Source organism: Budorcas taxicolor, chromosome 1, assembly GCF_023091745.1.
Source record: "Budorcas taxicolor isolate Tak-1 chromosome 1, Takin1.1, whole genome shotgun sequence".
In the NCBI taxonomy this organism is placed as follows: Eukaryota; Metazoa; Chordata; class Mammalia; order Artiodactyla; family Bovidae; genus Budorcas; species Budorcas taxicolor.
Window position 1 is genome coordinate 217,337,858 of NC_068910.1, and position 25,300 is coordinate 217,363,157.

The following is a 25,300-nucleotide window of genomic DNA, read 5'->3' on the forward strand; positions in this document are numbered from 1 at the left end:
ACGGGGCCAGGGAGGTTTTGGTGCACCTAAGGCAGTGGCACCCCACTCCAGTGCTTTCACCTGGAAAATCCCACCAACAGAGGAGCCTGGTGGGTAGCAGTCCATGGGGTCGCTAAGAGTCGGACACCGCTAAGTGACTTCACTTTCACTTTTCACTTTCATGCATTGGAGAAGGAAATGGCAACCCACTCCAGTGTTCTCACCTGGAAAATCCCATGGACGGAGGAGCCTGGTGGGCTGCCATCTGTGGGGTCACAGTCCTTCCACCAGCGGGTGGGGCCTGGGCTGCCCACACCCATACCCCATGGGGCTCTGGCTCCTCCACAGGCCCTGATGACTGTCACTCAGGGTCACTCTCGACAGGCTGTCCCCTCCCCTGCGCTGTTTGTGCCCCCTCCCCGCCCAGGGCACAGCAGTCACCTCCAGGTGGCCCCTTCAGGTTGCCAGAACAACTTCACTGGAGTCTGAGAATAGTCACCTTATCAAAGTCACAGCAGAACAGAGCTGACAGACCTCTGAAATCCTTCAACCCCCCTCTCGCGTTACAGCAGAGAGACTGAGGCCAGGACAGGTGACCAACACCGTCCTTGGACGCTTTGCCCAGGGCCCTGCCACACGGAGCCCACAGACGGGAAGGAACACGTGTGAGAGCTAGGAGAACAGAAGCCATCTGGCTGAGATCAGGGCCCTTCTGCTTCATTATGTCTGTACGGTGCTTAATGCCTCAAAATTTCTGAGGAAGGGGTGTGTTCGGCAAAGAGAACAAAGCTTCCAATCATTTATAATAACTGCCAACACATATTTGTCACATTGGTGAAAAGCATTTCCATTCTGTTCTTAAACTTTCTCTGTAATATAATTATTTTTTTAAAATCCCCCCTTGGCACAGAGATTTGGCCCAACTCATAAACAAAAGTGCTTACAGCATCTTTATTGATTGAGTGACAAGGCTTATCCAATTTGGTGGCTGAGTAACTACTAATAACCTTAACATTTTACAAGCAGAAAGTCCTTTTCCATGTCTAACTTCACAGATTTTTTTCTGTAGACCTCAGCATGGTATGATGAGTGCTTTGCCAAGCCAGATGGACAAGTCATAAGTAGGCCATATTTTGCCAGGAATATATAAACAATAGCTGGCAGGTTCTGTTCAAGGTCCAGGTTCAAGGTTTCAGACCATATCAGACGTGACGTGAGCTTCTCACCCGATTTTAAACAGCCTGGATAAGAAACTGTTGGGCGCCACTGAAATGTATCAGGGAATCCATTGCAATAAAGACACTCAAAATGGGTCACCCCCAATTCCAGCAACCAGGAAACGACATACCAGTAAGATTCCCAGGGGTATTAGATTTCACTTTTAATGACATTGTGTTACCATATATCCCATTTCTCTCTATAATTAGAGCTCATGTATACCTACCTTCCGGAGAAGACAATGGCACCCCACTCCAGTACTCTTGCCTGGAAAATCACATGGACAGAGGAGCCTGGTAGGCTGCAGTCCATGGGGTCACTAAGAGTCAGGCACGACTGAGCAACTTCACTTTCAGGCAATGGAGAAGGAAATGGCAACCCACTCCAGTATTCTTGCCTGGAGAATCCCAGAGACAGACGAGCCTAGTGGGCTGCCGTCTATGGGGTCACACAGAGTTGGATACGACTGAAGCGACTTAGCATACCTTCATGTGACTATATAGAGCAGACTTTGAAAATATTAACCTAAATTGGTGCTTTTGAACTATGGCGCTGGAGAAGACTCTTGAGAGTCCCTTGGACAGCAAGGAGATCCAACCAGTCCATCCTAAAGGAAATCAGTCCTGAACATTCATTGGAAGGACTGATGCTGAAGCTGAGACTCCAATACTCTGGCCACCTGACGTGAAGAACTGACTCATTGGAAAAGACCCTGATGCTGGGAAAGATTGAAGGCAGGAGGAGAAGGGGACAACAGAGGATGAGATGGCTGGATGGCAGCACCGACTCAATGGACATGAGTTTGAGTAAACTCCAGGAGTTGGTGATGGACAGGGAGGCCTGGTGTGCTGCAGTCCATGGGGTTGCAAAGAGTCAGACACAACTGAACTGATTATTTAATACTAGGGTGAAGTTGCTTTAAATTTGAATACAGAAATCACAGCCAAAGCCTTGCTCATCTCACAACATAAGTGTAGCAAAAATTAATCCTACAGGACTGTTGTCTGATGTCTGGCCAGCAAAAGAGACTGACGACCTAGTATTTCAGTTAATACGGGGATGATGAAATCAACATCACAGTGTAATCTAAATGACATCATGCTAGGATCAGTTTACCTGCTTAACAACAAAACAAGTGTCCCATCCCTGCCTTGGCTTCCCCAACCTTGAGTATGGTGACTGACCTGGGACTACGTTTCCCAGAACTCCCTTCTCTGTATGGTCCTGGGTGAACACTGACCTCCTGGCAGTCCAGTGGTTAGGACTAGGCTCTCTTATGGCTGGGACCTGGGTTCAATCCCTGGCTGGGGAACTAAATTTCCACCAGTAATGTGGGCAAGAAAAGGGAGCAAGAAGGCAAATGGCAGACGTGTTTTTACGCTCAGAAGGTTGGAGCAGGGCCCCTGCAACAGTGAATGGCCACAAACACTGTTCCCATCTACCAGCTTGCCTTGTTCCGGGCTAACTACTTGCACAGCTCCCTGGGGAATGGTGCCAGTCTCCCTCTAAAATCACCCACGGTGCCCAGGTTGGCAATGAGGAGACAGTTACACCACCATTTGTATTTTGTCTTCTGCACACCAAGCTTTTCTCTCCTTACCTACGTGTTGGGCTGACCCGTAGGTGGCTTTTGTCTCAACACCAGGCGCAAGATGACAGGCTTGATACCTCCTTCTCACTCTTGCAGTCACGTGAAGCCTGCCTGATCCTCTAACAAACCCCCCATTCTCTACCACTCATGGCTCTTCCACTTCTCCGGATCGAACCCTGACACGTCATGGCTGGGTTTCCTGTGGTCTTGGCCTTGGAATTCAGGCAAGTTTCTCAGACCGTGGTCCTGGGTCATTTCTGATGCAGCAAGAAATACGCACAATTAAACGCTGTTTACTGAGCCCTTACTGTGCGCAGACACCGTGCTCCCTGCTGTGTGCATCATCTCACTTAATCTCCTTACATGGTTCAGAGCCCCCTCCACGCTGCTTGACTCTTTCATCATCACCGTTTGGTGGCTCAGAGCCCTGCTGGGTCCAGTAATAGTCCAGGCTTTGGCATTTGGGATTGTAGACTGGGACCCACTGCTCTCTGGGGTGACCCTGGGTGCCCTGTCCCACTTTCATGGAAACAGCCTGGAACACAGGAGCTGCCTATTAAGAGTGTGTTTCCCCTCTTCCACACCGTCAGTCTTGGCATTAATCACTGCCCAAATGGACAAACTTTGGCCCTATCCTAGAACAAAGAATGAAGTATGGCCTCAAATCTCTGCCTGGGGACTGGGTCCTGCTTGCCTGTCGCAGTCCCAAATGTTGACCCCCTGAAGTGCTGTCTGGGCTCAGGGCCACTTACTAGGATACCCCAGCCCTTACTAGACATTCACTCCATTTGGGAGTCACTTTGTATGGAACCCCTTCCCCATCAAATACCCTTCATTTGCCAGACCGAGGTGGCTGTGAGCTAGGAGACAGTATTTTTAACTGTGATTTCTTTGTCATGTGTCCTTTGTTTTAAACCCTTAAAGAAGAATAATTTGAAAAATTGTTTCCCAGTCAAATATATAATCATGAACAATTTGCTCTGTAGGAAGAAGGGGATGGCAGGCGCCCTCAAATGGATTAAAGGCATCCTAATTACTTACACCTGCAGAAGCTGTCACTTCTGTAAGGTGTACAATCAGCTGCCCAAGTGTGTGCTGGGAAAATGTGATTGTTTAAGCCTGGGGCACAGCTCAGAGCCCGCCCAGACTGAGGCTCTCCTACTGGGATCATTAGCCCAGCGTGGGCTCTGCAGGCATTTGTTAAGGCGTATTGCATACCTGGACATGAAAGCAGGTGGCCAAGCGAGCCCACACGCCTGTTTCACATGCAAACAAGTTGTGACCATTGAAAAAAACGGAATCCTTCTTACTTTGTGATTGTGAATTCTCTTTTTGATTTGTGGTGGTTCACAGTATGGCTGGCACGTTAGAATCACCAGGGAGACTCTACAAACCCTGATGTTCAAATTGCACCTAGACCAAGTAAATCAACCTCTCTTGAGCAGCAGTTTTATGTTCTTTTTTTAAGTGCAGGAAAATTGCTTTATAATGTTGTGTTGGTTCCTGCTGTACACCAAAGAGAATCAGTCAGAATTATATATATTCATATCCCCTCCCCACAACCCACCCCTCCGGGTCATTACAGACCGACAGGCTGGGCTCCCTGTGTTATATACCAGCTTTCCACAGCTACTGTGAAATGGAGTATTTCCTGCCATATCAGTAAACAAGGATGTCATGTCATTGCGATCTCAGGCCTCCAAACATAAATTTCTGAGTCCAAGGGCCACCCAAAAGGGAGAACAATGCCTGCGATCCAGCAGCTGTCGGCTGCCGCCACTCCCTGCGGTAAGCGAGGACCAAGGATGGGCAAAAGCAGGAAGCAGGACGCTGGCCCTAGACAGCTGAGATGCGTATGAAGGGAGTGATGTCAGTGAGGTCACTGAGTCACTGAGATCACTGCTTGCATCTTCCCGTACCTAGACGAGCACTAAATTCCTTAGTTTCAGGTATCTGGTTTTCCTTAATTATCAATAATCTCTAATGTCCAGAATACCTGCCCCCTTTGCTGCCAAACTTAGATATAAACTGACTCCTCCGTCTGCCTGCTCAGTTCTCTCAGTGTAACTTGCGATGCTGTCTCCCAGGCTTGAAGTCCTAAGAATGACCACCAAATAAAACGTAACTCTCAACTTCTGGGCTGTAACTCCTTTTTAAGTCGACACTGTCTGCTTTACACACGATGGTGGGTATATGTCAACACTACTTTCTCAGTTCATCCTACCCTCTCCCCCCCGCCCTAATTTGTCCACAGCAGGGCCGAGTAACACTTCATTGTAAATGTGTACCACATCTTCCTTATCCGTCCATCTGCCAATGGACATCAAGGTTGCTTCCATGTCCTGGCTATTGTAAACAGTGTTGCAATGAACATTGGGGTGCATGTGTCTTTTAGAATTGTGGTTTTCTCCGGGTATACGCCCAGTAGCAGGATTGCTGGGTCATGTGGTAGATTTATTCCTAGTTTTTAAAGGAACCTCCACACTGTTCTCCATAGTGGCTCCATCAGTTTACATTCCTACCAACAAAGCAGGAGGCTTCTCTTTTCCCCGCATCCTCTCCAGCATTTATTGTTTATAGATTTTCTTTGATGATGGCCATTCTAAATGGTGGGAAGAGAGGCCTTATTCTAGTTCTGATTTGCATTTCTCTAATAATGAGAGTCCCTTGGACTGCAAGGAGATCCAACCAGTCCATTCTAAAGGAGATCAGTCCTGGGTGTTCATTGGAAGGACTGATGCTAAAGCTCAAACTCCAATACTTTGGCCACCTCATGCAAAGAGTTGACTCATTGGCAAAGACTCTGATGCTGGGAGGGATTGCGGGCAGGAGGAGAAGGGGACGACAGAGGATGAGATGGCTGGATGGCATCACCGACTCGATGGACGTGAGTTTGAGTAAGCTCCGGGAGTTGGTGATGGGCAGGGAGGCCTGGCGTGCTGCGGTCCATGGGGTCGCAGAGTCGGACACGCCTGAGGGACGGAACTGAGTTAATTAGAGGTGTTGAGCATCGTTTCGTGTGTTTATTAGCCAGCTGTATGTCTTCTTTGAAGAAATGTCCGTTTAGGTCTTCTGCCCATTTTTTGATTGGGTTGTTTTTCTGATATTGAGCTGTATGAGCTGCTTATATATTTTGAAGATTAATCCCTGTCAGTTGTTGCATTTGCAGTTACTTTCTTCCATTCTGAGAGTTGTCTTTTCATCGTTTATAGTTTTCTGTGCAAAAGTGTTTCATTAGGTCCCATTTTTGTTTTTATTCCTATTAATCTAGGAGGTGGGTCAGAATCTTGCTGTGATTTATGTCAGAGTATACTGCCTATGTTTTCCTCTAAGAACTTTATAGTTTCTGGCCTTAAATTTAAGCCTTTAATCCACTTTGAATTTAGTTCTATGTATGGTGTTAGGAAGTGTTCTAATTTCATTCTTTGACACATAGCTGTCCAGTTTTCCCAGCACCACTTATTGAAGAGGCTGTCTTCAAAGACTCAAATTGTCTAAATGACTATACTACCCAAAGCAATCGCAATTCCTATCAAATTACCAATGGCATTTTTCACAGAACTAGAACAAAAAAATTCACAAAATGTATGGAAACAGCTCAGTTCAGTTCAGTTGCTCTGTCATCTCCAATTGTTTGCCACCCCATGGACCGCAGCACGCCAGGCTTCTCTGCCCATCACCAACTTCCGGAGCTTGCTCAAACTCACGTCCATCGAGTTGGTGATGCCATCCAACCATCTCATCCTCAGTCATCTCCTTCTCCTGCCTTCACTCTTTCCCAGCATCAGGGTCTTTTCCAATGAGTCAGTTCTTCACATCAGGTGGCCAAAGTATTGGAGCTTCAGCTTCAGCATCAGTCCTTCCAATGAATGGTCAAGGTTAATTTCCTTTAGCATTGACTGGTTGGATCTCCTTGCAGTCCAAGGGACTCTCAGGAGTCTTCTCCAACAGCATAGTTCAAAAGCATCATTCTTTGATGCTCAGCTTTCTTCACAGTCCAACTCTCACATCCATACATGACTACTGGAAAAACCATAGCCTTGACTAGATGGGCCTCTGTCAGTAATGTCTCTGCTTTTTAATATGCTGTCTAGGTTTGTCATAGCTTTTCTTCCAAGGAGCAAGCATCTCGTAGTTTCATGGCTGCAGTCACCATCTGCAGTGATTTTGGAGCCCCCCAAAATAAAATCTGTCACTGTTTCCATTGTTTCCCCATCTATTTGCCATGAAGTGATGGGACTGGATGCCATGATCTTCGTTTTTTGAATGTTGAGCTTTAAGCCAGCTTTTTCACTCTCCTCTTTCACTTTTATCAAGAGGCTCTTTAGGTCCTCTTCACTTTCTGCCATAAGGGTGGTGTCATCTGCATATCTGAGGTTATTGATATTTCTCTTGGCAATCTTGATTTCAGCTTGTGCTTCATCCAGCCCAGCATTTCACATGATGTACTCTGCATATAAGTTAAATAAGCAGCGTGACAATATACAGTCTTGAGATACTCCTTTCCCAACTTGGAACCAGTCCGTTGTTCTATGTCCAGTTCTAACTGTTGCTTCGTGACCTGCATACAGATTTCTCAGGGAAACACTAAAGACCCCGAATAGCCAGAGCAATCTTAAGAAAAATGGAGCTGGAAGAATCAACCTCCCTGACCTCAGACTATACTACAAAGCTACAGTCATCAAAACAGTATGGTACTGGCACAGAAACAGGAACACAGATCAGTGGGGCAGCAGTTTCAAAAGCTCCTCAGGTGATTCCAGTGAGCTGCTGGGCTTGAACCCCAGTGCTCAACCAGTGGTTCTCAAGCTTCAGCGGCATCAGCACTACATTGAGGGCTTGTCAAAACCCATGCCAGAGATCAGTAAATGTGGAGGGTGTTCAATATTTTGCATGTTTCATATAATGTTGTCAGTGCTCAAAATAATGAATTCCTTTTGCATTAGAATAGGTAACCTTTTTGTTTTTGCACATACAATGGGCAATATTGAATGCTGTCATTAGCTAATGTAGTCATTTTTATGAGACTGTTTCATTCTTATCCTTCAGGTCTCAGAAAAGGTGCCAGACTGAGATGCCTTCAGTATGCCCTTCAGAAAGGCACCTGTATCACATCACCTGGGCCCTAAACACAGCCTGCTCTCTTTTTTCCTCTCTTCTTGTTGCAGGTAAGCTCCATGATGACAGAAGCCTACCTGCCTTCTTCACTTAGTGGCAAGCATTCCATAGACCCTTGCTGAATGCGGGTCTGTTGCCCCCTCAGAGCAACCCTGGGAAAAAGGCACCATTATGGCCTATATTTCACAGACTAGGACATAGAGATACACAAACACTAAGAAACCTGTCCAAGATCACAGTGGAGAAACTGAGATTCAACCCGTGTCCTGACCAGAGCTGGGCTCTTAAACCACTATAAGAACTACCATGTCTTAAGCAGCAACCTTCCTTCCCAGCAAGAAACTGAATCACTCACCTAAGAATGTCAATTATATCTGCCTTACTGCCACTTAATCCGAAGCTTATTTTTTCCCAGATAACTATTAAAAATCCGGAACCAATACCCATGTGGCCCACCTGTGGTAATCGTGGCAATTTCTTTCCTATTTAAAAACTGTACCGTCCACAACAGAAAGCTACCTCCAAAGTCCCAAAGCAGGTTAAAGATTTTCCATCTCATATATAATCACATTACAATATTTAAATACATAATGCTGGTATCTAGGGGAGGAAAAATCACATGAAAACAAATGGATGTGAATAATGTGACTTTATTCAGCATGCTAATACAGTTTAAACTGGTAATAAGTTAGTGCATACAGTTATCAAAAATGTTGGGGGCTTTCCAAGAAAAGGGTTTCTGAATGTGTATAGTGAAGTATCTGCAGAAGCCTCTGATGTGGAGTTACTGAAGAATGGAGTCTTTCTCTGTAACTCATCTTTAGCGTTTAGAAAGGCTTTGATTACCATTCCAGCTCCTGCAAACTACGAAGCCTGAAATTACAGTACTGAATTTAGAAATCCCGATTCAGTCTCCTGATTTTAACAGATGAGGAACCCACTGGTCTTGCTGAAGATTACAAAGCTAGCAGGTCATGGAGCTGGATTACAAATTAGTCCTTAGAGGAGCTCTGAAATGTCTGTGAAGCCAAGCAAGGGACACCACAGAACCCTAGTCATATCTGCAAGACCCTGGTTTTACCTTCTGCTTAACAAAGGATTAAATCCTGATGTGTTCTTTGTGGTCAACAGACGTAGTGACTCAGTTGCTTTTGGGAATGAAATCATGCCTGCGATCACATTCCTAAGTATCATTGCTCACGAGTGCCTTCAATGTCTCCTGGGACGTTTGGACTTGGGCACCTTTTCTTCCTGCTCTTATGCTCACAGCAGTGGTGACATTAAAGATATCTATTCTTTTTCGAAATTCATCATCGGTTATCGATATCTACAAAACCATCAGATCTGAGTGTGGGACAGTCTTTTTCTCTTTGCAATTCATCCCCACCAGTTAGCACACACCCTGCTCTGTCCACTTGAGCCACCACTGGTTTCAAAGCAACTGTGGATGACTTCTGGGGTGTCAGTGACCCCGACAGTGATTTCTCAACACATCAAGAACATGGTGTACACTTCTTATAACGTACCAAGCAGTTTTGGCATACAATTTTTGGTGATTTACTTCTCAGTCTAATGGCTTCACATAGCTATGCTATTGGCAGGAGAAAAAAGGCCACTGGCCTGTTTTAATTTAAACCCCCAATGAGTGTACAAAATATTTATCAGTTAGTAATAAAATGCTCACATTCTGGCAAGCTATTTTTCTCGTTAATTGCAGGAGCCAATTCCACAACAACCCACCAGACATCAGTTAATTTTATGTACACACAACAAAGGTGTGTACATAAAGGGAAATTTGGAATTTCCATGCAAGTGATTCTATTTCTTGCTACTCTCACGGCTGTGGCAAAGGAAGACCAATGGCTTATCTTTGTATTTTTTTCTCCAGGGCAACAATTCTCTACAAGAGTGAATGTATGTGTGGTTGCAGCTTATAAACGCTTACTATACACGCCCTTGGGCTTTCCTGGTGGCTCAGTTAGTAAAGAATCTGCCTGCAATACGGGAGACCTGGGTTCAATCCCTAGATTGGGAAGATCCTCTGGAGAAGGGAATGGCAACCCACTCCAGTATTCTTGCCTGGAGAATCCCCATGGACAGAGGAGTCTGGCAGGCTGCAGTCCATGGGGTCAGAAAGAGTCGGACACGACTTAGCAACTAAGCACAGCACATCTATGCCCTCAGGGGCATATTTAATTAGAACAGGCATCTCATTTTCAAGTTCATCCTTAGTAAATACAAGGGCTGTTATCAAAGCTTTACCTTTTAGGACTAGTGACTTGATTTGGTGGTAGTGCTGAAAGCACGGCCGCCAGCCATGAAGACTTAATGTTAACCCCTGTCTAGAGTAAAATTTCATTAGCCTTATCGAAAAACAAATACACACACGAGAACCCAGATACAGAAATATTAGTTGCACCAATCTCGCAAAACCACTCAAGCATTTAATTAAATAACTAAGTAGGCATAGTTTTCTCTTCTCGTTGTTACCAGTTTCACTTCCTTTTGCTGTTTTTTATCATGTCCTGATTTTCAAGGAAAATGCAGACTATTGATAAGGAAAGTCCATATCCTTTGACTGTTTTGTTTTTTGACTTTTCTTCTTAACTCACTAACTTTGTGAGCTCAGTATATGTCTTCTTTGCACCACCACCAGGACCCAGTATATGAAGCATAATGAAACGGCACGTTTAATGGAACACAGATCCCTGATGAAGGTCAGCGTGGTGAGGGCGTAGAAGGCACAGTCCCAACGGACTAGAGGCAACTGACTTCCTTCAGTTTATAACAGCAAAGCTGACGTCAAATTGCACAGAAACAGCTGATTTTAAAAATCTTCATAAGCGACTAAAATAAAAATCTTTTTTAAGTTAAAGAAACCTAATGCTTTGAGGTAGACGATGCTGTTGTCAGATAATGAAGTAATAGTGTAAAGATATAAAAATAAAACTATGGGAAAAAAGCACTGATTTGAAAGTATCTTCTTTCATGTTTGGATGGAAACACTTTCAATTCAAGGTTTTAAGCACAAAATCCAGGTATGTCATGTGGTGGACTTGCTTCAGTTGGAGATGAACTTGGCACCCGATGGAAAGAATCCAGACTCTCATGAACAGCAAACCACAAGATGACTGTCCCTGTGAAGAAGCCAGTGACTCCACATTTGACTTTTCTAGATTGCCTCATTCCCCAAGTTCAGGTTCTAGAACCTAAAAGTCTTCTTCAGCATTTAACCAGTTCTTTGCTGGTGGAAGGGGCTGGGACTGTCTCTCCACACGTGAACTGATCCTAAGACAGAACAAGAAATCACATTACTCACCGAGTGTCTGTCACAGGTGCACCAATAGTGAGACTTCACCTTGTTACACAGTCAGCCTTGCTCTGTTAAGGTGTTCCTTTGCTCTATGACTTCATCCTTGGTCAAAGTCAGCACTAGAAACATGGTCTTGCCCAGGTTTAGACCCAAATTCATATTTAATGCACCATAGTATTATCTTAGGTGGCGCTAGTGGTGAAGAACCCACCTGCCAATGCAGGAGAGGTAAGAGACATACATTTGATCCGTGGGGCTGGGAGACCCTCTGGAGGAGGGCATGGCAACCCACTCCAGCATTCTTGCCTGGAGAATCCCATGGACAGAGGAGCCTGGCGGGCTGCAGTCCATACGGTCACACAGTAAGACACGACTAAAGTGATGCAGCACGTACACACCTTACCTTATAGACAAACATGTCCATCTTCACGACAGAGCTCCCACTTCTCAGAAATCACATTTATGAAACACGTTACATCTCTTAAGGTTCTGTATTAATTACTAAGTGCACTACTACTTCTCCACGTCAATATTTGGTCGCTCAAATACCTGTTCTCTTCAAATTACTTCTTCCAGCTAAAGTGGGTAGCTCTTTATGTTTCCCAACACAGATAATCTGCAAATTAGCTACTCTGTAAACGAAGTTCAACCTCTGATGATTTATCCTGGCTTATGCCAGCCATCCCAGGAAACCTCTGCCTCCCAGGTTACTCCTCATCTCCTGTAGTCTGATCCCTGTTAAGGATCAGCCTTATTCTGTCCCTGTCAATCTCTGACTCCTGCCCAGCCCCTGGAACCTTCTCATCATGCTCTTTGGAACTTATGGTCCACCATCAACATGAGGCTCCACGTTCTCAACCTCTGTAAAACAGCCTTCTTGCTCTAACACAGGGTTCTCAATGGGTGGTGGAAAGGAGGCGTTACTTTTATCTTTTGGGACTTTTGGCAACGCGTAGAGACATTTTACGGAGAAGGCAATGGCACCCCACTCTAGTACTCCTGCCTGGAAAATCCCATGGATGGAGGAGCCCGGTGGGCTGCAGTCCATGGGGTCCCGAAGAGTCGGACACAACTGAGCGACTTCCCTTTCACTTTTCACTTTCATGCATTGGAGAAGGAAATGGCAACCCACTCCAGTGTTCTTGCCTGGAGAATCCCAGGGACGGGGGAGCCTGGTGGGCTGCTGTCAATGGGGTCACACAGAGTCAGACACGACTGGAGCGACTTAGCAGCAGCAGCATGAATGGCTCTTTAAAATTCGTTTAAAAAACATAGCATTTTCCTAACACACCACTAGAAAACAATCTCCTGCACTAACATATCACAGGCAGACTGCTCAAGGTTCCTGCAACCCTCTCCCCCCTCACCCATTTTAGAACCTGACTCCTTACCTTGTCATAAATCACTTTTATAATGAGAGAGCAGCTAGGGCACGTTGCCACGTCTTCCCCATTTTCCAAATCTTCCTATAAATAAAATTAAACACCATATGGTCAGCACAGCCTTCCCTTGGCGATTTCCTCCTCCCCAACCCTCTCACTTCTGTGGGCAAGCTCCTTGGAGGTTGGCCTACCCACAAGGCAGTTCAGTTCAGTTCAGTCCTGTCTGACTCTTTGCAACCATATGGATCGCAGCACGCCAGGCCTCCCTGTCCATCACCAACTCCTGGAGTTTACTCAAACTCATGTCCATTGAGTCGGTGATGCCATCCAACCATCTCATCCTCTGTTGTCCCCTTCTCCTCCCACCTTCAATCTTTCCCAGCATCAGTCTTTTCCAAGAAGTCAGTTCTTCACATCAGGTGGCCAAGGTATTGGAGTTTCATTAGAGTCCAAGGTATTGGACTATTCATAGTCCTTCCAATGAATATTCAGGACTCCCTTAGGATGGACTGGTTGGATCTCCTTGCAGTCCAAGGGACTCTCAAGAGTCTTCTCCAATACCTCAGTTCAAAAGCATCAATTCTTCGGCGCTCAGCTTTCTTTACAGTCCAACTCTCACATCCAAACATGACCACTGGACAAACCCACAAGGCACGTGTGGACCAAAAGCACCTCCGGAGAGAAACGCCAGCCCCATTCTTCCCTGGAAGCGTCACTTGGGGAAAAAACACCCAGGAGGGTGAGTCATGGTTCAGTCGTCTAAAAACTCACCCCCACCTCGGAAGACAAAAACACACTCCTTCCTTCAAAAAGCATCCTAGGGAGGGGAAGCTTGAGTGGCGGGGGTTGGCGAGAAGATTGGTACTCGCTGCCATCCACCCCCTTCCCGCTCTCCTAACGCTTGACTGAAGGCCAGAACCACAGACGGCGCAAAGTCCCGACTCTGGGAGAATTCAGAAAAGGATGAAAAAAGGAAGCGTTTAACTCTGAGCCGCGCGGGTCCGCGGCAGGAACTCGGCAGGCGAACGCGCGCCCGCTCAGAGGAGCCTCCCGTTACCTTGGTGATGCAGAAGTTATCTCCACACGGGCAGGGGTAGAAGTAGGTCTCCGAGTCCTCGTCGTATTGGAAGTCCTCGATCTCCACCTCGTCGTGAAATACCGCCATTATCACTGGAACGGGCACAAGTCTGTCAACTTCGCCGTCCGACGCAGGCCGGGGACCCGGCCCAACTTAGCTGGCGCCCGCCCACACGGGCGTCTGCACAGAGCACCGGCCCGCGGAGGCCCGCTTCCGGCCCACGGAGGCCCGCTTCCGGCTCAGGGACAATGACGCAACTCCGGGCGTGAGGCCCAAGGGGTGACCGGGCAGCGGTCACCACGGAGATGGCGGCTCTAGGGGGCGGAGACACGGGCGGATAGAGCGCGCGGCTCTGGGTCGGTCGAGCGTCGCTCCGCCCATTGGGCGACAGCAACCAATGGAATATGGGTTTTGCTCGCGCGTCTATGCGTCACATCGAGGACGCCGGAAGCTCTCCGGCGCCGGAGCGGAGCTTGGCGCTAAGCAAGCGGCTGGGTTGGTGCGGCGGCGGCGGCGGTGGTGTGGAGACGCTTCACTGAGGCGTAGTGTCCTGTGTCTCACGTCCGTGGGCCTCAGGCCTTAAGCAGACTCCGTAGGAGGCCCCGGTCGGCCTACGTAGTGTCAGCCCTGCCCTTGGCGCCGCTGGCGGAAAGCGCTTTGCGGGGTAAGAGGCGGCGGCGGAGACTGCTCAGCCCCCTTGACCTCCGGGGTGAGGGACGGAAAGCTCCTCAGAGGTCTTGATTCACCGAGTGACTTTGCGCTCCGAGCAGCGCGTGGCTTGTGATCGAGCAGCGCGTGGCTTGTGATCGGGCCGCGCTCGGCTGTCCAGGTACAGCCCGGCCTCTCCCTCAGCCCAGCTTCTCTTCAGAGGCCCGTGAGGTGTGTGGTCGAAAGGACTAAGCGAGGTCTGTCACGCGGGGTTGACGCTCAGTATCATTCTTCCACCAGTGCTGGGAATCTAGGTGTCATTCATTCCGTGTTAGTAGGCTTTAAACGGAGATACAGAGAGTCAGGTGTCTTGGCCCAAATCGCACACCTGGGAAATGAGAGCCTGGCTGTCCCCAAAGCCTAGGAACGAATGACTTAAGTAGTGTTGAACCACAGCTCCGGGAGTTGGTGATGGACAGGGAGGCCTGGCGTGCGTGGGGTCGCAAAGAGTCGGACACGATTGAGCGACTGAACTGAACCGAACCACAGTTTCTTCTTTGAAAGAGAAATGGAATCAGCACGCAGAGTTATTATAATACCGTGAGGCCTTGATATACGTTAAAGTGAAATGCAGATAAAAGGTGATACGTCTTGTGTTGGCAAAGTGGGGTTTCATGGGAGTTTTACTCTATTACTAAGCATTTATCCAAATCTTGGCAGAGTAGGAAGGCAGTGGGGAAAAGCCCTATTGAGAAGCAGATTTGGGCTCAGGAGATGACTGTTTGGATCTCGATCTGGGAGCTGGATATTCACATTCTTTGGCCTTATTTTCTCTTCTGACTGAAAGAGTTGGATTAGAGATAATTTACAAGATTCCTTTCAGGTCTAACATTTTACTTTTGCGTGGAAATTGCGAGTTGTACGTGGTTCAGCAATTACATGTACCATATTTATGTTAACATAATACATGTGCATGCTACAAATGTCCACGTCCCTATGCTTATTTATGAATACACAAACGTTTGCATGAATTAATTTTGTGTGTGCTGAAGTTGAAAACCTAATGGCAAAGGAGTCTTTGGGAGAAAATTTGGAAGTTACATTAAAAGGGTTTATAGAATATAGCAGAGGCCTCACAAACATTCTGTTTTCCTTAATTGGAGATCTAACCAGCAGTTGGAAAGTGTTTGTTAAACGTTTGTTAAACTCATTGCGGGTTAACTGGACTGATTCTGCTTTGAGCAAAGGAGCAGAAAAGCCCTTTTGGTAAAGTCTATGTAGCTCAGAGGCTGCTCTCTGTGTCTGTGAGTGAAGTGAAAGACTCTTTGTGACCCCATGGACTGTTCTCCAGGCCAGAATACTGGAGTGGGTAGCCTTTCCCTTCTCCAAGGGATCTTCCCAACCCAGGGATCGAACCCCGGTCTCCTGCAATGCGGGCGGATTCTTGACCAGCTGAGCCACAGGGGATGCCTTTGTAGATGAGGATTTTCCCAGGTTGCCTCTTGGAGAGAGGAGGACAGAAGAGAGTTGTTAGTGTCAGAATTGTAGTCCCAGTGATCGTTTTGAGGTTGGGAATCTTTTTTGTTCTTTAGTACTTCTGAGCATAAGTACCTCCAGAATAAAGGTGAGTTGGTTTTGAAGGTCTGGAAATGGGTGCATATTTGGTTCATGGAAGTATAAATTGGTACACTTTTTAGGAAGCAGTTTGGGTCTGTCAAAAACAATTTGCTGAGGAATTTTGGAATCTGAAGTTAGTAATCCTAAAAGTTACAGGAGTTGTTGGGTAATTTTCTTTATAGTTTCTTTGTAATTTTCCAACTTTTCTTTGAGTATGTATTACTTCAAATAGAAGAAAAGTGAATGAACCACTTTATTAATAGTAGTTGACACTGTGTGCCAGACCCTGTACCAACTGGTGTTTACATGCATCATGTTATTAAAACAACGAGGTATAGGCATCACTCCCGTTTTCAGCATTGGGAAACCTGAGGGTTAGAGGCTTAGGTTTAGAAACTTGCCTAAAAGGGCCAAGCTGGTGAATGGCAGTAAGCTATGGTGAGAACTCGGGCCTGGCTGAGCCCAGAAACTGGGTCTTTGTGACCTTCAGCGCCATCTGTGATCTGATGCTGCTTGAAGCAGAGCTGGGTTAAACAGGCAGCTCTGGCAGTCTGCAGAGGGCTCAGATTTTCCTCTAGAGTGGTGCTGGCTCCCTTGAGACCTGATTTGGGGGTCTCCTTGGCCTTGCCTACTGCTTTCATCCTGCTGTCTGTTGCCACATCCCTTGTTTGGCCAGAGGTGGGTCTGCTTACCTGCCAGTTTGAGTGCATACTGTGCTGAAGAAAGTAAAACTGTAGCAAAACCCGTGATGCATTATTTTACGCCACCCAGCGTTTTTGAATAAAACATAACAGTGACTGCTGAACTACATTTATTCCTACAAAAGAGTGGACACATTTCATAATGAGATATCTTTGGACTCAGAGAGTATGACAAAAACAAGTTTAATAGTAGCTATACAGTCATTTGAGATCACAAATTTATGGTTTAAAAATAATTTTTTAAACATCGTAATGCTGCTGATTTGGAAAACAACAGTGAACAAAATTCTTAGCATGAGATTGAATTTAGAGCTAGGTCATACTTACGTCATAGCAGCTGTGTTTTATGAATGTTGTTGTAGGTCAGGCTGGGCAGTTGTTTTTTGGGCACATAACCCACTGCCTCTCTAGATTGGGGTTGATTTTTAGTGATCCTCCTGCGTGCCAGGTATTTCCCCAGACATGTACCCCTTTCAGCAACCCAGTGAGGTAGTCTTGGCATTTCTATTTAAAAAGGGGAAGAGGTGACAGGCCCAAGGTTGAAAGCCAGAAGGGAGTCAGATCTGAGCCCGGTTCTGCTGGTTCTGACTGCAGCACTCTGCAGTGACTTGTGTCTCACTCGGGGCCCCTTTCGGAATGCCGAGAGCCTGTGCTTCCTCACTGGCACCTGGGGCTCTAAGTCGGCAAGGGCCAGCTCTGAGTTTAGTTCTGCGCTCCCTGCTCTGTGAGGCATTCTTGGCTTTTTTTCTCTTTCTCTCACTGCCTGTTCACACGTCATCCTGTCTCAGCAAGTGATAGGGCTCTGGCTTCAAAATCTAGTCCGTGTTCATCTGTTTCTGTCTTGGTTTTATTCTTCTGAGCTTAGCCGGGCACCTTCTAACTGAACTTCCTGCTTCAGTCGGTGCTTTGCAAGGCAGCCGGAGTGGCCCTTTAGCGTGAGTGAGATCACGCCCCTCCCCTGGTTTGTTCAAGCCCTCCAGTCGCCTCCCTTTGCCTTTGGAAGAAGGCCTGCCCCCTGGCCGTGGGCGGCCGTGGCCTGGCCCTGTCTCGCGCGGGGGCTCGTCCGTCTCGCCCGGCTCTCTGCCCCGCAGTCGCGCTGGCTGTGCTCCGTCTCACACACCAGCCTCGTTTCTGTGACAGGGCCTCTGCTCCTTGGCTCTGCACTTACCCTCGTCGTTCAGGTCTCTGCTCAGACTCCTCTTGAGAGAGACCTTTCCTGATACTCCCCAGCCTCCGTCACTCTTATTTCCTTTGCACACTTACTGTAATCCGTGTCTTTTAATTATCTGTTTATTAGCTGCAGTAGACGTTGCGATGAAAGCTTCATGTAATGGCAGAGGCCTTGTGTCTGGTTCTTTGTTGTGTCTCTGCAGCCTAAACCAGTGCTGGATGCCCCAGTAATTGTTAAATGATTTGACTGTACTTGTTGAACAGAAACTAGTATAGTTCATTTGAAATCTTAAATGTAATCTGTTGCTTGTAGGACTGCTTAAATGGCTATATGCCCACTCCAGCACTCTTGCCTGGAGAATCCCAGGGACGGAGGAGCCTGGTGGGCTGCGGTCCATGGGGTCCTGAAGAGTCGGACACGACTGAGCGACTTCACTTTCACTTTTCACTTTCACCCATTGGAGGAGGAAATGGCAGCCCACTCCCGTGTTCATGCCTGGAGAATCCCAGGGACGAGGGAGCCTGGTGGGCTGCCGTCTGTGGGGTGGCATGGAGTCGGACACGACTGAAGCGACTTAGCAGCAGCAGCAGCAGTATTTATGATACTTTTCTCTGTTTCAGAAATAAAATAACTTTTTGGTGAGGTAAGGGCCAAATGAGGATACAAACGTTGATGGAATGTTCTTTTTTTATGGTTTTGAAAATTACTTAATATATGTTAATTTTCTATAGTTAATTAATGTTTACATTGAATGAATAAAACCACTGGACACGTTTCAGGATATGGATAGGTGTTTTCCTTTTTGCCCCGTATTGTTCACTTCCTGTTTTTTGACTGTGGCCTTGTGTTAATTTTTTTAATTGAAGTGTGAGCGCATGCATGCTCAGTTGTGTCCTGCTCTTTGTAGCCTCCTGGATTGTAGTCTGCCAGGCGCCTCTGTCCATGGAATTTTCCAGGCAACAGTACTGGAGTGGGGTGCCATTTCCTACCCCAGGGGATCGAACCTGCATCTCTCGTGCCTTCTGCATCGGCAGGCCGCCTGCGAAGCCCTTCCTGAAGTATGGTTGATTTACAGTGCCCCTTAGCTTCCGGTGAACACCACAGTGATTCAGTTATATCATACATACATGCGTATGTATCAGATTCTCTTCCCTTACAGGTTTTTACGTAATATTGAGTGTGGTTCCCTGTGTTAACAGTAGGTCCTCACTGGTTATCTGTTTTATATTTAGTAGTGTGTATATGTTAATCCCGAGCTCCTGACGTATACCCCCCTTCCTCTTTGGTAACCGTAAGTCTGTTTTCTGTGTCTGTGAGTCTGTTTCTGCTTTGTCGATAAGCTTATCTGTATCATTTTAGATCCATGTGTAGGTGATGCCATACGATTGTCTTCCTCTGTCTGATTTCACCTAGTCTGTTAATCTCTAGGTCCGTCCGTGTTGCTGCGGATAGCATTCTGTCATTCTTTTCTATGGCTGAGTAATGCTCCCTTGCGTATTTTATCCACGGTGTTACCCATCTCATGCGTCAGTGGACATTTAGGTCGCTCCCATGTCTTGGCTGTTGTAGATGGTGCTGCACTGAGCACTGGAGTGCCTGTGTGTGTTCAGTTGTGGTTTTCTCCAGGTACATGTCCATGGGATTGAAGGATCATGTGGTAGCTCTGTTTTTAGTTTTTAAGGAGCCTCCATGCTCTTCTCCATAGAGGCTGTGCCGATCTGCATTCCCACCTGCCGTGTAGAATGGTTCCTTTTTCTGCACATGCTCTTCAGCGTTTAGTACTTGTAGACTTTTTGTTGATGGCCATTCTGACTGGTGTGAGGTTATACCTCATTGTAGTTTTGATTTGCATTTCTCTAATAATCAGTGATGTTGAGCATCTTTTCATGTGCCTTTTTTGCTGTCTGTGTGTCTTTGGGGAAATGTCTGTTTAATCTTATGCCCGGTTTTTGATTGGGTTATTTTTTTTTTATGTAGAGCTGTTTGTGTATTTTGGAGATAAAGCCCTTGTGGGTCAGTCACATTGTTTGCAAAATATTTTCTCCCATTCTGTAGATTGTCTTTTTATTTGGTTTATGGTTTCTTTTGCTTTGCAAAAGCTTTTAAGTTTAATTAGGTCCCATTTGTTTATTTTTGTTTTTATTTTTATTACTGTAGGAGACAGATTTTAAAAAATCTTTCTGCGATTTCTGTCAAACAGAGTGCTGTCTATGTTTTCCTCTAGGATTTTGATAATATCCAGTCTCACATTTAGGTCTCTGATTCATTTTGAGTTTATTTTTGTGTGGTGTGAGGAAGTGTTCTAATTTCATTCTTTTACATGTAGTTGTCCAGTTTTCCCAGCACCACTTATTGAAGAGACTGTCTTTTCTCCATTGTATATTCTTGCCTCTGTCATAGATTAATTGACCATAGGTGTCTGGGTTTGTTTCTGGGCTTTGTATCCTGTTCCATTGATCTATATGTCTGTTTTTATGCCAGTGCCCTACTCTTTTGATGATTGTAGCTTTGTAGTATAGTCCAAAGTCATGGAGTCTGATTCCTTCAGCTCTGCATTTCTTTCTCAAGATTGTTTTGGCTCTTCAGGGTTTTTTGTGTTTCCATACAAATTAAAAAAATTTTTTTTTGGTTCTAGTTCTGTGAAAAATTCCATTGGCAACTTGATAGAGATTGCATTGAATCTGTAGATTGCCTTGGGTAATACAGTCATTTTGACAGTATTGATCCTTCTAACCCAAGAACATGGTCTATCTTTCCATTTGTTTGTGTCATCTTTGATTTCTTTCATCAGCTTCCTGTAGTTTTCAGAATGTAGGTCTTTTATCTCCTAAGGTAGGTTTATTCCTAAGTATTTTATTCTTTTTGATGTATGTTAATTGCAACTCTTTTCTTGCTTTCTCTTTCTGATCTTTCATTGTTAGTGTATCGGAATGCAACAGATTTCTGTGTATTAATTTTGCATCTTGGGACTTTACCAAATTCATTGATGAGCTCTAGTAGTAAATTACTTAGTATATGCTAATTTTCTGTAGTTAGTTAACACTTTCATTGACTGTATAAAGCCACTGGATGTGTTTCAAAATATGGATAGGTTTTTTTCTTTAAATACCTTATTGCTTTAGAAGGCGCTTTGAACACAGTTTGATAAAATACCTTTTATTTACCAGTAGGTGGCACTCTTGGTCATGGTTATTGCTGTTGTTAAAAAACGAAGATTTTAGAATTTTAAAGAAAACAGCTTTTAAAAATTAAGTTTTCTTGTTTTCTAGTTCAAGCTGAGCAGTAGCCCAAACAGTGTGACCACTGGAAGATGTGTCTTAGCTGAGGGCAGCTCGTTGTAGCAATAGGTGTCCAAAACTGAGCAGGGCAGTGTGTCCATGCTTGCCTGCACGCCAGTTAAACTTTGTCAGGGAGTTTGGGCCCAGATGACATGTACCTGTTATCAGCCCAGCCCCTGGACTGGTTGTTCATGGGGTGGAGACCCTAAGCAGCAGGAGATACAGACGGTTCAAGAAAGATGAGTGGGCGTCCCTGGTGGCTCAGCGGTAAAGAATCCACCTGCAATGCAGGAGACGTGGGTTTGATCCCTGGGTCGGGAAGATGCCCTGGAGGAGGGCTTGGCAACGCACTCCAGTATTCTTGCCTGGGAAGTCCCATGGACAGAGGAGCCTGGCAGGCTGTAGTACATGGGGTCGCAACAGAGTCGGACATGACTCCTCAGTGAAACAACAAGAAAGATGAAAGAGAGAAGCAGCAAGAGAAACAGACAAGAAAAGTGGGACCGTGAGGAGTGGGTGGAAGGGGGCACCACGGGGGGGCGCCACTGAGAGGAGCTTGGCTATGAGGTGATGCTTGCCTGCTGCAATGAGCCTTTGCTTTTACAGCTAAGAGACAGGAGTGATTTCCTTTCTTTTCTTTTTAAATAAGTTTGATTATCTATTTATCTTTGGCCGTGCAGGGTCTTGGTTGTGGCTCAGGGGCTTTCTCTGGTTGTGGTGAGCGGGGCTTGTGCACGCGCTTCTCACTGCGTCGGCTCTAGGAGCACAGGCTTCAGTAGTCGTGGCGCACGGGCTGAGTCGCTCCTAAGCATGTGGAGTCTTCCTGGACCAGGGGTTGAACCCACGCCCCTGCATTGGCCGGTGGACTCCCATCCGCTGTGCCACCAGGGAAGTCCCGAGATGGTATTCCTTTTGAACAGCTTCCCAAACGTTGTTCTTACATGTTGTCTCTGCCTTTGCAGGAACTTGGTGAGAGTTTCAGTGGATGGTGCCGTTTCTGTTCCAGCCTGTCTGTGTGCCAAAGGTCTCAGTGTGATTCCAGGACCAGAATATTGCATGTCAGCCAGCCAGCTGTACAGTTAACAGCTCCTAAACTCTCATGGGCCTCTGAAGTAAGTTCTGCCTTCTTTAATATACCATTTTTGGTTTAGCACATTCAGAGGAGAGGAACTACGTTTTACGTGAGGTGGAAAGAGGCCTTTCACGTCTTTCATTTTACTAGACAGAAAAATAGCAAGTAGCATGTTTATCCACAGTGGCAAGAAATAGATCTTTTATCTGAAGGCTAGTTAGAAAGCAGTGGCTTTTTAATATGATTTGGTTGTAACTGAACGAATTACGTATGATAATTGTCACCTCTCAATTTATTTACTTTTATTTCCGGTCTGTATCTTCTAAAATATCCTCAAGCTCCAGAAGGTCTTTGTTTTGTTCATGTGTCCCCAGGGCTTGCCACATGATGGACTCTTAATAAATGTTTGTCAAATGAAGGGCTAAATTAGTGAGTGTGGTATAGGAATGTGGCACACTTCCCTTGGAGCAGGAATGTAGACTTCACTTGAATATTTTCTAACATTGTATTTGTTACGATTCATTTATATAGCACCTCCCAAAGAGCTCAGGAAATCGTGTCCACATACATTTTCGTTTGTTCTGAAGCCAACTAAGATAGGAAAGGACAGATATATATGGCAATATAACTTGTTAAAAGTGGCCATCCTAAGCAGTGTGCTCGCGTGCTAAGTCACTTCAGTCATGTCCGACTCTTTGCGACCCCATGGACTGTAGGGTTAGACGCCTCTGTCCTTGGGATTCTCTAGGCAAGAGTACGGGAGTGGGTTGTCATGCCCTTCTCCAGGGGATCTTCCCAGCCCGGCGATCGAACCCATGTCTTTTATGTCTCCTGCATTGGCAAAAGGGTTCTTTACACCTGGCACCACCTGGGAAGCCCATTTAAGCAAAGAAAGATTTAAGAATTAGCAGAGAAAAAACAGAGTGATAGGAAGCAAAAAAAAAATACATCATCTGACTCCCAATCAGTAGTTTTCCTGATAGGCAGTAGTTTTTAGAATTTGATGTGTTAATCTGTTTTTTTTTTTTTTCTTTAAACTTGTTATTGAAATTAGACATGTAAATGGAAGTACATAAATCCTAAGAAGACTGCTTGGTTGAATTTTTAGGACAAACTTTTGGGGGAGCAGTTTTAGGTTCAGAGCAAGATTGAGGGCAAGTAGAGAGTTTCCCTTCCACATCCACAGCCTCCCCACCGTCCACAGCCCCCGCCAGAGTGGGGCCTTTAATCACCGACCTGTAATCGGTGAACCTGCACTGACTCGGAGAGTCATCCCAAGTCTAACAGCACGGCTCACTCTTGGTGGTGTGTGTTCTGTGGATGTGGACAAACATATGATGACGTGTATCCATCATTATGGTACCATCGGGAGTATTTTGACTGCTCTGAAACTCCTCTTGTGTTTGAGGAATTTTTTTCAAAATGAAAATACCCATATAATCAACATTCAGACTAAGAAACAGCTTTGTCACGGTCACCTCGCCATGGGTGACTGCTAATTTGATTTCCAACTCCACAGATTGGTTTCTTCCTGCTTTTGTACTTTGTATGACTGGACTCATAGACTAGGTGCTTTGTGTAGGTGCCTTTGTGAGTCTTCTCTGTCATTCTTTTCATTTACTGAGGTAGTTGTGTTGCTCATTTCTGTTACTGCCTGGGGTTGGAGTCTGTTTCTTCTCATTGCTGTGAACCTCAGAAAATGTGTCTGCCTTTTCTCTTTATCTCATAGGGAGCATTGCAGACTTATGTGCTGCTCTGGGCGGAATTTCGTTACTATAGTTACCAGGCAGTTACAGAATCCGCTGTCCTCTTCTGTGATAGCGTAAGATCAGTGCCACGAGCTCGGTCAGAGATTTTGGAAACTAATGGAGGACAGGAATATTTGCCAGCACCGATAGTCACTGACACGTGTGCATGTACTGTGGGGATCAGAGGACTCAGCTCTAAATAGCAGCCGCGGTTTTGTCGGGTGAAGTTAGGTCTTTAATCGTTTTGCTGTTAGATCAGCTCATAACATCAGCAAAAAAATCCAAACTCTTCTTCACTGGCCCCTAAGACAGTCTGATGTTTCCCTCCTTATTCTTGGAATGTTGTGACTTTGAGTTTGCTGGCTCCCAGGAAGCACCATGGTGGGCGTGATCCCCAGGCTGCTGCGAGGCCCTCTGGGTGCCATCTTCACTCAGGCGGCTCTGCTGAGATCAGCGCCCAGCGCTTTGCGCCACCTCACGCGGAGCAGGTGAGTGCTCACCTTCAGTGTCATTTGCGGCGGGTGTTCTGAGAGCCTGGACCTGCTGAGGACGGTGGGAGGCAGGGCGTAGCATCCTTCCTGACTGTGCTGCTGTCAGTGGGTCGTAAGGTTTAGTTAGTGTATAGATTTCCAGGACTGTTCTCTGGGATCCACAATGTTCTGTTGTATCCTGGACAGCCAGTTACATTGTGTACTGGATGGCATTCCTTTCCAATCACAGGTACTGGATAGTCACGGTAATTAGTACTGTAATGAATTTTTAGGAGGATAATGCCTAATAACCTAATCTTACTTTCTATTAAAGTGTAATGAAATCCGAAAGGAGACCTGATCACTTGGAGAGAACTGCAGACGTCGTTCGGCAGGAGGTTTGTATCTTGGGCCAGGCAGGCTCTCCTAGCTTGCAGTCTGCACACGGTTAGGCCCGGCTTACCGCAAGAGCTTTAGATGAGCTTGCATCCCTTTGAGGGACAGTGGGGCAGGTTTGTTATATTTCTGTCCAGAACTTCTCCAAATGTGACTTGGGACAAGTGATTTGAAAAGATGATAGCCAAATACTCCAGTCATTCCCTTTAAACTCAGAATGGATGGATTTGTTTCTGATGAAGGGAGTGTTGTAGCAACGGAGGGAACTGGCCTCACAGGCATAAGGTTTAGGGTGCTATTTTAGGAAGAGATCTTCCTTTAGAGCCTACATTTTATGAGTAGCTTGCCTTTTCTTTCTTTTTTGGCACCATGTCTCAAAGTCCTTGTTGTTATCCCTACTTTAGAACAACTTCTTATTTCATCAAAAGGGAGAAAGCACTAACATCTGAGAAAGGAAGGTGAATGAGCTCTCGTTACCTTCCCATGTGCAGATTTTTTCCTCCATATTCAGACCATGGAA

The 25,300-nt window shown here is 46.0% G+C and overlaps 2 protein-coding genes across 3 annotated transcripts in view; one reads left to right on the forward strand and one right to left on the reverse strand.

Annotated features, from left to right (window-relative positions):
• Nucleotides 1-8,547: 8,547 nt before the first annotated feature.
• Nucleotides 8,548-13,890, reverse strand: DPH3 (diphthamide biosynthesis 3). Its single transcript, XM_052635455.1, has 3 exons — nucleotides 13,659-13,890; nucleotides 12,611-12,685; nucleotides 8,548-11,194 (listed from the first exon to the last, which is right to left on the reverse strand). Exons 1-3 carry the CDS (start codon nucleotides 13,764-13,766, stop codon nucleotides 11,129-11,131), a joined length of 249 nt encoding a protein of 82 aa, XP_052491415.1. The 5' UTR covers nucleotides 13,767-13,890; the 3' UTR covers nucleotides 8,548-11,128.
• A 257-nt stretch (nucleotides 13,891-14,147) lies between these two features.
• OXNAD1 (oxidoreductase NAD binding domain containing 1) overlaps nucleotides 14,148-25,300 on the forward strand; it is a 44,350-nt gene continuing 33,197 nt past the window's right edge. The window contains exons 1-4 of one of the 2 annotated variants that reach the window (XM_052640888.1): nucleotides 14,148-14,343; nucleotides 22,057-22,206; nucleotides 24,270-24,402; nucleotides 24,719-24,782. In XM_052640888.1, the coding sequence (XP_052496848.1) occupies nucleotides 24,293-24,402; nucleotides 24,719-24,782 (174 nt within the window). In that variant the 5' untranslated portion in view covers nucleotides 14,148-14,343; nucleotides 22,057-22,206; nucleotides 24,270-24,292. The remainder of the gene's footprint in view (nucleotides 14,344-22,056; nucleotides 22,207-24,269; nucleotides 24,403-24,718; nucleotides 24,783-25,300) is intronic. The other variant, XM_052640883.1, reaches the window with a different exon arrangement.

Coding starts and splice junctions, on each gene's coding strand:
- DPH3 (XM_052635455.1), bottom strand. CDS start 13,766: ATGGCGGTATTTCACGACGAGGTGGAGATCGAGGACTTCCAATACGAC. Junction 12,686..13,658: donor ATAACTTCTGCATCACCAAG/GTAACGGGAGGC, acceptor TTTTATTTATAG/GAAGATTTGGAAAATGGGGA. Junction 11,195..12,610: donor TAAAAGTGATTTATGACAAG/GTAAGGAGTCAG, acceptor GTTCTGTCTTAG/GATCAGTTCACGTGTGGAGA.